At 42.7% G+C, this 15,870-nt stretch overlaps 1 protein-coding gene across 2 annotated transcripts in view; it reads right to left on the bottom strand.

The window, feature by feature from the left end:
• Positions 1-15,870, bottom strand: part of ASB2 (ankyrin repeat and SOCS box containing 2) — a 44,193-nt gene that overhangs the window by 8,217 nt on the left and 20,106 nt on the right. For both annotated transcript variants that reach the window (XM_072116289.1, XM_072116290.1), the window contains 4 exons: positions 3,966-4,132; positions 3,065-3,220; positions 2,205-2,450; positions 944-1,118 (listed from right to left, as the gene is read on the bottom strand). In XM_072116289.1, the coding sequence (XP_071972390.1) occupies positions 944-1,118; positions 2,205-2,450; positions 3,065-3,220; positions 3,966-4,132 (744 nt within the window). The remainder of the gene's footprint in view (positions 1-943; positions 1,119-2,204; positions 2,451-3,064; positions 3,221-3,965; positions 4,133-15,870) is intronic.

The following is a 15,870-nucleotide window of genomic DNA, read 5'->3' as shown; positions in this document are numbered from 1 at the left end:
CTCCCCTCCACATATATTGCTCTTCTCCTTCACAAAGACTGCTCTCTTCCCTCCATCCACATACACATTTCTTCTCCTTCACAAAGACTGCTCTCTCCCCTCCACATACACATTTCTTCTCTTTCACAAAGACTGCTCTCTCCCATCCACATACACATTTCTTCTCCTTCACAAAGACTGCTCTCTCCCCTCCACGCAGACTGCTCTCTCCCTCCACATATATGTTTCTTCTCCTTTACACAGACTGCTCTCTCCCTCTACCTATACTGCTCTTCTTCTTTACACTTGCTACCACCCTGTGTGAAGGAGGATATATAACCCATTGCTTTAGTACTCAACGTGTAGTACATGAGCAATTTGACAAAGCTTTGAAATAGAACATAGCTGTGAGATAATAAGATATGAGGCCAATGTATAAAGTACAAGAGATTAGTGTTCAGATCTCTTAAGACTGGAATCTGGGATAAATCAGTGCAATATCGATGTATGTTTAAATTTACTGACAGATTATAGATTCACTTACAGAGTTAATATAGTTTCAGGTTATCATTTCCCTGTTCTCTTTTATTGTTTATGAAGAAAATAGATGATCTTTACTGTAATGTTATATAGAAAAATCATTTCGAGAAAAGGGACTTATACCTTGATGTACACCATCCCTGTTACTTTCATGCCTATTCTCCATGTGTACCACAATCTGACATGTTATATGGATGCAGTTACATGTTTGATCAACAATGTTCAGATTCCTGACTGGTGACTTCAGACCCCCCTGCGCATGCAGAACCAGTGCGCTGTTAGTGTTACCAGTGCCAGATGAATTACTCAGTGTGTGCAGGGCCTGTCAGTTTCATCTCACTTTCCTCATGTCTGAAGCATGCTAAATGTTTTCTAGGGGCAGAGTTCAGGAGTGAGAGGGGTATTTAGGGAAAGGCTGACTTACTCATCATTGTCACGTTTTTTGGCTGCAATGTGAATGGGCAAAAACCCATCTTTATTTTGTTTGTTGGCATCGGCTCCTTGTGCCAGCAGGAATTCAACAATGTCCTCGTGGCCATTTTTACTAGCTTCAAAGAGGGCAGAGGCGCTGTCATTGGCCTGGGTGTTTATGTCAGCTCCTGAAAAAAAAAAAACATTTAAAAGGGGTATTCTCTTCTTAAATATACTCAGGATAACAAAATAACACATTCTCTAATTCTTTGTTAGTAACAGAAATACAGCATTTTACAGACATAATTCCAAACTGTCTCTATAAGTCCTGGTGTACACAATTTTGGTTTCCTCCAGGATCCGACTGTAAATCTTCCAACTATGGTCAGCAGGGCAGTTCTTCTCGTGAATAGCTTCTTCTGTCTGCGCTGCAGTAACTTGCTCTCTGCCTCCAGCCCCTCCCCCATGCATTACAAAACCAGCTCAGACACAGACACTTCCTGATGGCAAGCCACATAGTGCAGATACCTACTCTACAAGCTACATATAAGACATTTATAGGAGAGGAAGGATGTATAGCACAGCTGACTGTGTGTGTTATAACTGAGAGGTAGCAGAACTGAGAGTGCCATATCCATCTCATGGATCTCATCATCTCTCATCTCTTTTTCTATGTGTTAGGTACTAGTGAATGTTCAGAAGTTAAAGTAAAGCGTATATAAATACTGTACCCTGATAATCTAAGCACATTGTCAGAACAAAACATCTCATAGAACAGAGGAAGCATGAAGTGTTTGCATAGAGAGTCCATCAAAATGTAAATTTTCCTACTTCCACTGTAATAGATGAGTACTGCCAAGATTTGTTGCCTCCTTTCTGCCAGCTTTGGCTATAACCCGAATAGTTATACCGGTTGGTTGTGAGAATGCCACATGACAACACCAAAGGAAAGACAGGTTGTTTATTTGTGTTACTGCAAAGGATCTAAGTGAATGAAGCAAGGCTCCATTTTGCCCTCTGTCATTTACAAATTTCAGTAATACCAGTTTCTAAGACAACCAGCATGGCAGTCTTTACAGTTGCCACCTAGTTGTGCCGCATCTTACCAAAGGCACTGAATCAAATACCCAGGCATCCACCATGCAGAAAGTGGGCATGCATTATTGCACAAGAAGTGTTTTAAACCTTGGTGATAATCTGCTGTGAAAGGTTGGTTTATCTAGATTAGCGTCGTTTGGAATCATGTTGTTACCAATGTAAAGCTCTGCACCTACCACATTTTACAATGTAGCGCAAAGCCTCAAGCTGTCCGCTCTGCGCCGCTACAAATAGGGGGGAGATGCCATAACAATTCTTTGCTTCAATCTTTGCTCCTCCTTTTACCAAGATATCAATGATATCAATAGCATTTCTGGCCACTGCCTCATGCAGTGCGGTCCAGCCCTGGTTACAGCGGTGATTAACGTCAGCCCTGTACTCGACCAGCATCTGGACAGCCTGGTTGTTCTGCCGCTCACACGCTGCAAAATGCAAATTAGAAAAATGTGAACAAAACATGAACATGTATCTAATCTATGTACATAGCTGATGTATCATTCTAGACCTATTATGTGGAACACCGTTTTATGTGCTGATGTAAGCCTGTTGTGTAATACTCTAATCCTGCTGAGATACTATAAGTCTGTCATGTGTGATACTGTCCTCATGAGCTCATGTATCTAAGCCTGTTGTGTAATACTCCTATGCTATGAAACTATAAACGCTGTCCTGCGGAGCTGTTGTATCTAAGCCTGTTGTGTAATACGCTTCCATTACGATATTATAAACTGGTTTTGCTTTATACTATCCTGCTCAGCTGATGTATCTAAGCCTGTTTTGTAATACTCCTCCGTTATGATACTATAAGCCTGTTTTGCTTTATACTATCCTGCTCAGCTGATGTATCTAAGGCTGTTTTGTAATACACTTCCATTATGATACTATAAGCCTGTTTTGTAAACTTATCTTTCATGATACTGTCTTGCTTAGCTGTTGTATCCAATACTGTTGTGTAGTATTCTTCTGCTGACATGCTATAGGACTGTTAAAACTAAGGTAGTAAGGAAGGGAACGTATTCTGTGTATTAGGTTTTACCTTTATATAGGGGAGTTTCCCTGGCCTTGTTCACAATATCCGGCTCAGCTCCAGATTGCAGCAGAAATTGTATACAATCCAAGTGTCCCTGTACAGAAGCAAGATACAGCGCTGTCTCTTCATGCAGGGTCCGCTGGTCAATCATCACGGGATATGCTGCACAGAGTTATCAACTTCAGATTAATATACTGGTTTGGTTAATGAAATCCATTCTTGTATATTATGTTTACAAAATACATTTTCCTACAATATTCGTAGACAGTGACGTGCAGCCATACAGTAACAGGAAGGATCCATAGGAATCAGTGTCAGGTTGTGACAATAAAGTGACAGGCAGCCATAGATTGATAAGAAACTGTACAGGCAGCTATAAGGTGACACATGGCGGCCTATAAATGACATGGATGAAAACAGCAACCGACAGGCATACAGTAACACAGTGACCTTCAACCATACATTAACAGCCTGCTATATTGTGTAATGACAGGCAGACATACAGTGACAGGTGCTATCCCATAAAGTTCTAAGCAGGCACACAATGATGAACGGCCATACCCAAACATTAACAGTCCGCCATACAAAGACAATATGGTCTTTATTATCTATTCATTGACAGAACACCATACATGTAATGGCCTATAAAGTGACCAGCAGCCATACAGTGACCAGCAGCAGCCATACAGTGACAGGCAGACATACAGTGACCATCAGCATTCATACAGTGACTGGCAGCCATACAGTGACCATCAGCATTCATACAGTGACTGACAGCCATACAGTGACTGGCAGCCATACAGTGACCATCAGCATTCATACAGTGACTGACAGCCATACAGTGACCATAAGCCGCCATACAGTGGAATGACGCTTTTCTGTGTAAATCTAAATTAAAGCCTCAAACCTTTCAGTAGAAGCTTTAGACATCGTAGGGACCCATAATATGCTGCCTCATGCATCGGCAGCCAACCATCTTTGTTGGGCTCACATAGTCTTTTCCCAGATTTCATAAGATTGTTCAGTGCCTCTTCATCACCATTTCTAATCATCTCCTCAATGGGGTTTGGTTCTCTGTAAGAAGAAAATTGCATTGTTTTAGTGTTTCTTATGAATTTGTTTTAAACTGCTGTTACGAGACCTTCCAAAAAAAGGAACCGTGTGTGTTGTTTTAAAGGAAATCCTTGTACATCTGTTCCTGCTTTCAATACACATGTACACGAGCCATTTCAGGACCTTTAACAGTCTTGAAACTACAGATTGAAGGTAGGCAAAAGGGGCACATCCTCCATTTCTCCAAGAAACCTTTAGTGCCATATGTAGCAAGTGATTCCAGACTTATAGGGACTATAATATGTCCTCAGAGGTAATTATTTAGATACTTGCATTAACTGTATGCTCTCCCTAGTCTCTTGGTAAAGTACTTAAGTAGACAATATATATAAGAACACGAGCTCACAACCAGAAGTCCACGTCATACTTTATATCAAGCATAGGTGCTGCAGGTGGGTCAGAGTAATACTGTTGCCATGTGTAGAACTTCTATTTCTATAACTGCAGCTCTCACATGTTGGTAGGATATAGACTAAGATGCGCCCCTCTGCCTTACCTCACCAACCTTACATTGGTGAATCCACAAGTTGGTGTGAAATTGACAGAATGTGTGTATCAAGAAGTTCCGCTTCTCAGTCGGAGTGGCCGAGAAAGCGACCTTCCCATAGTAGAAGGCGATTGGGAGGGATCTTATGCAGTTTCCCTTTTGAGGGAGATCACAGGGTGGTTTCCTTCGCAGTAAATAAAAGAATATTATTCTGGATGACAATATATGAGGCTGGTGATCCCCAAGCTTGGTCAAACAACCCACAGAACAAGGATACTCTGGAATTACAGTATCATAAATTATGATGTATAGAGTTACCCTAAACCACAACGTGAATGGGGGCCAACTGAACCTATGCACAATGTGCATGACATCAGCAATTGAGGTCAATTAAACCTGTGCACAATGTTCCTTACCTAGAAGAAATAGGCATTTTGCCAGCCACCAACATTTGCCCCATTCACTTCTAAAGGGTGGACATCAAGATGCCAATAGCAACCAATCGCAAACTCCGACTAACATTTCCCTTTAGGTGCACATTTTTTGTCTGACACAGTGCAGCCACATCACCAAACTGGCACAGACACTTCTTAAACACGTATGCAATCTCCAAAAACGTTCTTTTCAGTGGAATGTCTTTGTGCTAGTTTAAAAAAAAAAATCTCTTAAATATGCAGTCATTGTAAGTGAGGTCTCATAAGCCTGCACATAATGAGGCTACAATATGACAGGAGGCACAACATACAGCACATTGCTCCCTTCCTCCTGGATTATAGTCTTCTCTTTCCTGTCAGATCCGCTGTCATTTGATTTCCTGTTGAGCTAACAGGCAACAATTAATGGAGCAAGGAATCTTGTATCTAACCAGGAATGCAGGAGGAATCATTTCATTCTCTTGCATAATTATCCTTCATGTTATGTAGTTCCTCAGAGTAAATTCAGCGCCAAGATAAACATAAGCGCTAAATCTGGACAAATTCTGAAATCATCATGTATAACAGTAAGTCTGTATTTTTGGCCCATTCATCGAGTAATGAGATCAGTCAACTATGAGGGCTCAAAATGCCTTATCTTTAACCTGTAGGAGGTACTGAAAGGTAACAACGTGCCTTTAGTAAAGAACATATGCCACCAGGATGAAGGACTGCAAATCAAGAACATTTACATATGGCGTGAACCCTCTCTGACAGGATCTGATCTTCTTTTACCTTCTTATTCCCCATTTATTTTTTACAAAAAAAAAAAAAAGGCTTTTAAGATTATGCAAATGAGCCTGAAGGGTTCTGGGATCAATATGTGTTAATAGTGTTCAAAAACGGCAGCTACATGACAGCATTCTAGTGAAGAGCCCATGTACCTGTGTATAGGAGAGATGGCTCTCAATGAGGTTGTAATCTATGTTATCTGGTTATAAATATGAAAAGGAATTTTAGGATCTGCAGAACACCACTGGAAACATGAGGACCATCACATGTTACATTGCGCTTATTTCACAGGAGCACATATGAAATAAGTAGATATAAGGATCACAAGTGTAACTTTTGTATTTTTCCTAGAACAGCCTAAGGACAGAACAGCCTAAGGACAGCAAGTGTTTTCCTGGATGAATGGAGACAGCATCAGCTGTCATGGCAGCTGTAGAGGGTCAAGGGGACTCCTGTGTAGGCTGAAGCAAGTGTGCGAACGTCATTACCCTACAATGTACAGCCCCCACCTCATTCATCCTACACGTATTTTATGCAAAGTTTCTGCTTCATTTTACTCCCCACCTCCATCATGTGAAAGTTACTGACAGTTGTCCGGCTCAGAAGTGGGTGGGGGGTACTGCTACGTCTTTACATTTGGACAGAAAACCAGACTGGTAACATGACTAACAATACAATTCTTAATTTAGTCTCTTTAAAAACAACACCTAAACAATTACACCAAACAACAGACAAAATAGGGGTTATTCATCAGTGGTTTTGTCTGACTTTTTGGCTTTAAAAAGTCGCACTGAGGTTGTCTGAGAGTTTTCATTGCTAAAAACGTCTCACAGGACTATTTCCACCATTAATATGGCCTAACATAGGACTAATGCTAGTGCAATCCAGTCCAGTTCCCTGCTGGAGTATGTGCTGGGACTTTTTATGTATTATTCATCTTTTTTGTGACTTTTTGAAAAAAATCCCACATTAGAACATATTAGAGCATAAAAACATTTATTTTGTAGGATGTTATGAGGCTTAGAATAAGAGGATGCATTAAGAAACCATAACAGAAAGCACTTGATAAATGTTACCAAGTTATTTTGGTTTTATGACTGTGTCAGGAAAGTAGAAAAGTAGAAATTAGGAAAATTGAGAATTTTTAAAAATTTACATCAGGCATCAGTTGGATATGTTAAAGCTTTCCAAAGTTATAACCACTTATAGCGACAACTGTTTATCTTTTGTATGTTTTTTTATGTATCTTTAAAAAAAAAAAAAAAGGGCTGTGTCAGGAACGTGCATATTGGCCATGTTGTTAAGGGGTTAAAGGGCTAAACCCACTTAATGAATCTGTTGGGTAGCAGAGCTCCACAAACATACACAGAACTATCGCAAAGAGCAGGCCTAATGATAACTAACCCCCAATCCCTTCTTCTACTTTGATACACATGCATGTAAAGAGAATAAACACTTCAGGGGACATTTATCATGACTTCTATGCCAGAAAACTAGGCCCCGGCCAGGGCGTTGCTGCAGGGTGTCTGCGCACTACCAACACCATGTAAATGTTCAACATCAAATGTTACATCCGGAGGCTTAAGCCTCTTCATATGTCCAGAAGCTTCTATCATATGCCCGCACACAAATGTAAATCTCTCCCCTTTCTTAGGCTGCATGCACACGAATGTATGGGGGATGCAGTACATACGCCTCCCGTAGACTTCAATGGTTGCACGCACTGTACCACTCAGGACATGTCTTTTTCCCATGTACGATCTTTCCTCATCTTACAGCCCATACGCCATGCATTGCCATGGAGACGGGTCACCCCTTCTCCTCTCTATGGCGCAGATCGTATACTTGCCCGGCAAAGACCCGGTGGGCATACGTTCGTGTGCATGCAGCCTTACTGTGAATTTAAGTCCCCTTATCACTCATTAGCTGTTCTGATTTCTGTAATTGGAGTGATGCAGTTTAATATGCCTGGTATTGGCTGCTTTTGAGCATTTGTGCCTTTAAATTGGAAGCCCACGGCTTAAATAGTGAAATGCTGTGGTTTCATAAGAACATTGTATGTTGCTATTATCTAAGGATTATATGGTGGTATTTTAAAAGGGTCTTATTTTGGGTACTGTATCCTCCTTCATGCCTGGACATTATGTAGCAGTATTACTTGGGCACAAATTGGCACATTTACTTATAGTGCCGCTGGAGTTCACTGATAATGCACTTTCCCCCCGATTCACTAAGATCATGCGCCCGATATGCTACATGTGTTGCTTCCCCGCTCAGGTCAGATGGTTTTCACCTTCTTCTTCCTGGTGCATGTAAGTGCATTGTCTTGCGACACAATTTTCAAAATTAAGTCCTGCGCCCAGTCCGAAACAGTTGGTTCGTCCAACGGCACGCCCCCAAGCCAGCGCAGGTGCATCACAAAAGAATTGCGTGTGCCAAAATCCCAGCACAGACACTTCTTCAATAGCTGTGCAAGCCGTGTAATCCCCGAAAAGGTGAACAGTCCGACGAAAGTGCGATCCGCGACCCCTAGTAAATGAGCCCCCATATGATTGTTTAATCTGGGTAGCCTTCGAATAACAACATAATTAAATATTAACATTATCATGCTATCCTTGGGTTCACCCAGGACCTCCATGGTTATGACATCATTGTAGTAAACTGCCTTTGACATTATATAATTGCTATTTACCTTCTGGAAGATCTGTGGACACTATATCTCAGTCAGTTTATAGAGCTCATACCCAGGAGAAGATCACATGTTTACATTTAACTTCAAAGCCCTGTCCAGCCTACCTGCCTATGTGACTCATTTACTATGTGTGATCATAATCTGCTTCTCCTTATGTCACTTATTTCCCACCTGGGCTGAATTACTGACTTAAGGGTGTGCGGTGCAGGTTCCTTTTAGGTGCACTTTGGGTAATCACTTTGATAACAGTCCCTTAACCTTTTAACACTTTTGCATTTCAATTTTTAATCCCTTCCTTAAAGCCATAACAGATCTGACATTTAGGGTCACATGGATAGAAAATAAATTTATGTACATATTTTGTATTTTTATGAACATTCTAAAGAAAGTGGGGATGCGGATTTGAATGTTTTTGATCCATTTTACATTTTTTTATTTACTAATGTCTCTTGATCTGATCACTCATTAAATATTGTTTAATACTAATGTATCACAGGATATTGTTAAACTGCTTGTTCCTTTTTATACCTGGCTTGAGTCCCCTCCACTGCTTCTAACTCCTCCCCCTAACATGTCTATCCTAAGCCAACACCTATTTTCTGCCCTCTCTCTTGCCCTAACTCCAGTGCTTCCCTGCCCCTGTGTTTCGCCAGCCTCTGATTTGCACCCTCTCCTACCTCACTCCTGTGCTGGGGACAATCAAGGAGGGGAAAGGGTGCTGCACTGGACACAGTCTGTCATGTACTCTTGCTCCAGTTTTCTCCTGTACAGGTTTGAAAACGTATCTTTCTCGAAAAAGGTATGCATGTGCAACATCCCCCACTGGGGCCTAGCCTTTTCTTGGGGCCTGGAGTCAGCCAGGGCCCGGAATACCTGAGTGGCTGGCGGCTGCGGCCTAGGCACGCAAGTGTCATGGTGCTTGGTATGGGGGACCGGGGGGCTGTCCTACAGCCTGGTAGGTCTCCAGCAGGGTGGTGTTGGCAAGAAATGTTGAGGGAGAGGCTGCTATAGCAGTTCTCCCTGGGGCAACCCTTTGGTGTCTGGAGTATGAGTCTCTTCGTGGTGGACAGGGTGCCCGTGATGGTGACAGCCGTAGTAGCAGGGACCAGACGGAGGCAGACGTTGAACAAAAATAACTTACAGTTCTTTATTGGAACTGACAGGAACAGTAGCAACGTGCCTTGACAAATGGTAGAATTCTGGGGCTGCAGATGGAGAGGGAACCACAGGACTGGGTCTTCAGCCTGAATGCAATGGCAGGCTGGGAGATAGCTGTGTCCTAGTAGGATGCTTCAGCTTGTCCTGGGTTGTTTCAGATATCATCCTTGAAGGTAGGATGATACCCCTTTCTCTCACTAACTAGCTCCTCAGAGCTGCTCAGGCAGTGAGCTGAGCTCTGGCTGGCTCTGCTATTCTGCCTCTAGAACTTTCCTGACCAGGGGTTTTATTACTCCCACTGGTCAGGTGGTGGTTCCTCCTCCAATCGCATCCCAGCTTACAGACATAATATCAGAACACACGTGATTGGTTGCTGGAATTACATCATTAAACAATTAACTCCTGCCTTACCAGGCAGACTCTACCGCTGCAGTGTTCCCCTGTGTTATGTAGTGACATGCTGTGGGGCTGATCAGACCCTACACAGGCTGCAAGCTACATGGTGAGACATATTCGCAACAACCCCTCTGCCTTGCATCGGCAGGGGTGTTGCACATGCCTACATGTATATGTGTTATTTGCTGTAACTTTATGTATTTGTATATATCTATGTATGAGTAAATATGAAATGCATCTGCTGACAATGTGTGTGCTATGTAATATGTGTGTATATGTAGGTATTATGGAGTCTGTCTTTATAGATATGAATATGTATACTATACCTATGCGCACACATTTGTATAATATTTGTCATGTATATACGTATGAATGTATGTAATATATTCCATGTTTTCATATGCATATGTATATAACATTTGCATGGAAGTGATATTTCTAAAATATCTAAGTAACATTTAAAGAGACTTGTTGAATGAAAAAATCTTACAAAGTTGGGAGGTCTGTAAAAATAAAAAAGAGCTAATACTTACCTCCTCTTATGCTCCATTTTTCCCATTGCGCCACCAGATGCTGTTTGTTTACAGAGGTCAAAGCCCTGATCCCTACCACTGCCACATGCCTGCTACTGCAATAGTTTCAGTGTGTAGCACGCATCAGGCAGTAGTTGTGACCGGAGCACCGGCCTCTGTAAACAGAACCCCCACCCATGTATAAATGTTTTTTCATCAATGGACAACCTTTAAATCTTTAATATTTGTAGCAGTCTGCAGATCCCACTCTGTCTGCATATAATGTTATATGCACAGATTTGTGGTTCAAAAATGCCCTGTGGTAGTTCTGGTCTCTGCTCGGTAATTAAAGGAAGCAGCTCTGACATGTCTGCTCTGTGTACACACTGCTCTCATGTTCCCACACACAGTCCACTTCTTCCTCTGGCATCTTCTCAGTTGTACACCACCAACTTCTCTCTAGGCTAGTCGAGTCAGTAAAGAGGGGGTAGGATCATCTCAGAAGCCTAATACATAGGATTTACTTCTGTGTGCTATATCTCCTCTGTACTCCCCACCTTCCACTGTCCTGGGAGGAGAGGAGAGCAATGGCATCTGGTGAACAGCCTGGCTGATCCATCCATAGTAGCAGGTAGTGTGTATAGTATTCATAAGGCTGTATTAGATAAGATGTGGTAGAACTTATATACAGTACTCCTATTTCATACACAATGATTGATACACTCTTAGGGTGATGCCACACATGGCGTTTTGAACACGTTTTTGACCCTTTTTAAGCAGTCCGTCGAAAACCACATGCGTTGAAAAATGCATGCATCCGTTTTTGAAAGGTTTGACCAATTATCTTGATTCAAACTGGTCAAAAATGCATGCGTTTTCAAAAAAACATTTTTCAAAAACGCCTGCATTTTTTAAAGCATGCTTTTTTTACATTAAAAACGGGCCAAAAACGTGTTCAAAACGCCACGTGTGACATCACCCTTAGACATGGCCTCATCCCTGGTGCACGAAAAAGCTCAGAAGTACATTTTCACTAAAATGACAGATCACTGAGAAATGGTTATTAAATGCTGGTTGTACTTGTAGGATGAACTGCAATTAGACTTGGTAATTACATGGAAGCTGCTCCTACAGACATGACCATTAGTATAAAAAGTATGACAGGGCTATGCACAATAGTGCAACTCTCTGCATTATGTGTACGATGAGAAAGTTCAGTCAGGATCTGACATTAACGTGTTATAATGTATATTATGGAAAACATACAGGATGAGGCTTCTCTGTGATCAGACATATAGAAGACACTTGATCTGGAACTACTGACCTCTAACCTCAGCTTTCAAACCACATACTGAGACTTTTCCATGGGAACTGTTTTGTGCAAAGTCCTTTGTATCATGCATCTAGGTGTCCTCCATCCAACGAATGAATGTCATCAGAAGTGTCATTAGAATAGTCAAGTAAACATGCTCATTTCTCAGAAGGAAGGACACTTTGAGCCAATTCAGAGACTGTGGGGAGAATTTATCATACACCATTGCTCGTGCACCCAGCTCAGGCACGTTTCTTCCACCAGTTGGGGCAGGCGACTGCCTCGGGCACAACCTGGAAACGAGGGCACCAGACAGCCCACTGCCCCCAGCACAAAAAATATAATCTAAAATAATATAATATCTTAACTTATATATCAACATAAATGGCAAGGAGAAGAGGATCCGTGGGGAGTGCTGGAAGGTGAGTACTGAGTTAAATTTTTTTTAATGTTCTGGGGCTACCTATATATTGGGGGGAGTGTGCTTGGGCCACCTATATACTGGGGTGGCAGTGTGCTGGATACATATATAAGTATACTGGGGGCAGTGTGTTGGGCACCCCCGTATACTGGGGGGGGGGGGGCTGCTGTATATTTCATTAGTGGGGAGCCTGTTACCAAAGCATTTCCCACCCTAGGCTTACACTTGAGGCAACAAGTTTTCCTCTTTTTTCCTCCTTTTTTGTGGCTGAATTACAGAAAATCGCAATTCAAGAATTTAGTCCTATTGGGAAACTAGTCTATGTAAATCATAAATTTGCTGCAAGCAGGGTCTATGTCAAAATGACTTTGCACTGTTCTATGCTTATTTGGCGCAATGGGAAGTAGCAAAACTGCATTTGTAACACAACTGCACCAAAACAACTCCAAACATAGACAAAAAAACTATTGCAACATCCCACACCGGCATCTAGCCTTTTCTTGGGGCCTGGGGGCAGCCAGGGCCCAGAATACTGGACTGGCTGCCGGTTGCGGCTTAGGGCACGCTGATGTCCCGGTGCTTGGTATGGGGACCAGAGGGCTGTCCTACAGCCTGGCAGGTCTCCAGTAGGTGGTGTGTGCAAGAAATATGGAGGGAGAGGCTGATGTACGGGTTCTCCCTGGGGCAGCCCCTGAGTGTCTATAAGATAGGTCCCTGGGTAATGGATGGGGAAGCCCGTGGTGGTAAACAGCCGTATCTAGGGATCAGACGGAGGCAACGTTGTGCAAATCAACTCACGGTTCTATATTGAACAACAGGTCGCAGGCAACTGGCCTAAACGGTCTAACAGCAGATTGTAGTACTGGAGTGGTCATGGAGAGTGGTCCTCAGGAATAGCGCACCAGCCTGATAGTAGATGCAGGCTGGGAGAATTGAGATGGAGCTGTGTCCAAACTGTGGAAGCTGCAGTTCTGAGTCTCCTGACTCTGATCCTGGGATTAGGTCAGCACTGAACACCGTCTCTCTCTTCACTCAGTCCATGTGCTGAGAGTCCTGATGGTAAAGCATGTGCTCTCCAAGAGAGCTGGTAGTAAAGAAAACAGGCTTCTGAGAAGGAGCATGAGGTCTAAGAGACCTGTGCTCCCACTGCCCAGGGGTTTTATTCTCCTGGTCAGGTGGTAGCATCTCTCCAATCACACTCCAGTTTACAATACAGCCAAGTCATTGGTCAATAACTTACACCCACTTAACTATTGCCTATCCAGGCAGAGGCTACAGCTGCAGAATACCCGAGATATCCCTGCATTATCCATTAGGTGAGTTGATCAGACTCACTATATGGATTCTAACAGGTAGAGGGCCTTATTCGCAATGACTCCTTGCCTACACGTTGGCATAGGTGTTGCACTATAATAAAATTACCCCCACTGAACTGAATGGGCTAAGGGACACTACACTTGGTTTTAGACCAGTTGTCCACAAACCAAGTGTAAAATCATATGTCTTAGTATCATCCGACATTTTCACATAACATTTTAAAATCTCTGAGCTACTACCTTATTTTTTTTCAGCAGTGCTTTTAGATTGCTGTGTGTTTTTTTCACTCATCCATTGGTCCACATTTACTAACGCTGCATGCAGTTTGCCATTATATCGTGCAGCAGAGGAACAATCTCGGTCTCCATCCCATATCCGAAGTACAGGGACTGTGGGCACCAGATATTTCTGGTGCACTCAGTTCATGGGGCGTGCGCCACATTACTGTCGGACTTGCTAACAGAAATGTGGTGGCCGATGCAAGTACACACTGGAACGCCCCTTTCTGTATACGGATTTGTGTCCCGGCATACATAGTGCACATGTTTATCTGGTGTAGACTGCATAATAAATGTGCCAAGTTGACTTCATGTATCGAGAGTAACACATGCTGCATTTAACTCACATTCTATTGGATCAATGGACCATGCACATTGCATAACAGACTATCAATGAGTCAGAGTGCTGTCAGATGTAAACTAGGAGTGCACTTTTACAGGAGAAATGTTAATGGGGAAAGGAGGAAAGGATCATAAATGGATTCTTAGTTCAGTAATAATACAGAAACTATATCCTTTTCTGGATTATTTTTTGCACCAGAGGTGCACATCTTTTACACGAGGCCTCATGCACATGTGGGGAAGCGTGTTAAACGTTTAACCGCCCAGCAAATTATAGTGCAGGGCAGTGATTTTCTTTTGATATTGTGGGTGCGGTCACACGTTGCAGTTAAAACTGCATCGCAATTAGTTTTGGGGTGGTTTTAGGTGATATTCCTTATTTTAACAAGTGAAAGACATCAAATCAACAGGTGAATGAAATATGTGGAGCAGCTTTGTCCTTCAAAATCAAATTCACCCATTCAGTTCATGCCTTTCACCTGTGGAATTGACAAAACTGCACCTAAAACCACCTCAAAACTAATTGTGATGCAGTTTTAACTGCAATGTGTGACCGCAGCCTTGCGGTGTGAGTGGCACTTACCCATTGATGTCAAACAGCTGCAAACATGAGCGTTTTGTATTTAGGCAAATTCCCTCTCGTTAGATGTTGTATTGTGTTTGAAAATGCAATCTAAACCCCACATGTGAACACAGCCTAAGGGTGGTGGCACACGTGGCGTTTTGAACCCGTTTTTTGACTTTTTTTTGCCAGTTTTCCAATAAACTTAATTAGGATAATTGGAAAAAACGGTCAAAAACTGATGAGTTTTCAAAAATGCTACGGAGTGCTCTAAACGGCCTAAAAATAGGTTCAAAACGCCACATGTGCCACCACCCTAAGGGTGATGCCACACATGGCGTTTTGAACACCCCATTTTGGGCCGTTTTTGAGCATCCGTTTTTTGAAAATGCATGTGTTTTGTCTGTCTTTAATTGCGCAAATTCGGAAAACCGGACAAAAATGCATGCGTTTTTTAACAGACTGCTCAAAAACGGCTCAAAAACGTGTTCAAAACGCCATGTGTAGCATCACCCTAAGGGCGCGTTCACACGTTGCGCTTTCGTCGCGTTCATAACGCGACGCTAGCGCACAGGGGGCGGAGTTTGGGGCGATCGCATATGCGTTTCCAGAGAAACGCATGCGATCGGGTTATCAATCGCATGCGTTTCCCGGGAAATGCATATGCGATCGGCCCGAGCCCCGCCCACTGTGCGCTAGCGTCGCGTTATGAACGCGACGAAAGCGCAATGTGTGAACGCGCCCTAAGGCATTTTTGGTCAGTTTCTATACATCCCCCATAGGGCCGTGTGAATGTAGCCTAGGCGTGTCCACACGTTAAGTTTTTCAGATGCAGTTTTTGATGTCCAAACCAGGAGTGGAATGAAAATAAAAGGAGAAGCAGCTCCTGTCAATGATATCACATATGAACTGCATATGAAAAACTGAACGTCTGGATGCATCCTCAAGGCTCTTTTACAATGGTGCCATTTTTCACGGATTCCTCTCAATGTCAATGGGTGTTTTCACATTGGCTTG

The sequence above is a fragment of the Engystomops pustulosus genome, chromosome 7, assembly GCF_040894005.1.
Source record: "Engystomops pustulosus chromosome 7, aEngPut4.maternal, whole genome shotgun sequence".
NCBI classification, from domain to species: domain Eukaryota; kingdom Metazoa; phylum Chordata; class Amphibia; order Anura; family Leptodactylidae; genus Engystomops; species Engystomops pustulosus.
Note: the sequence above shows the minus strand (reverse complement) of the source record. Positions and strands in the feature narration are given on the sequence as shown.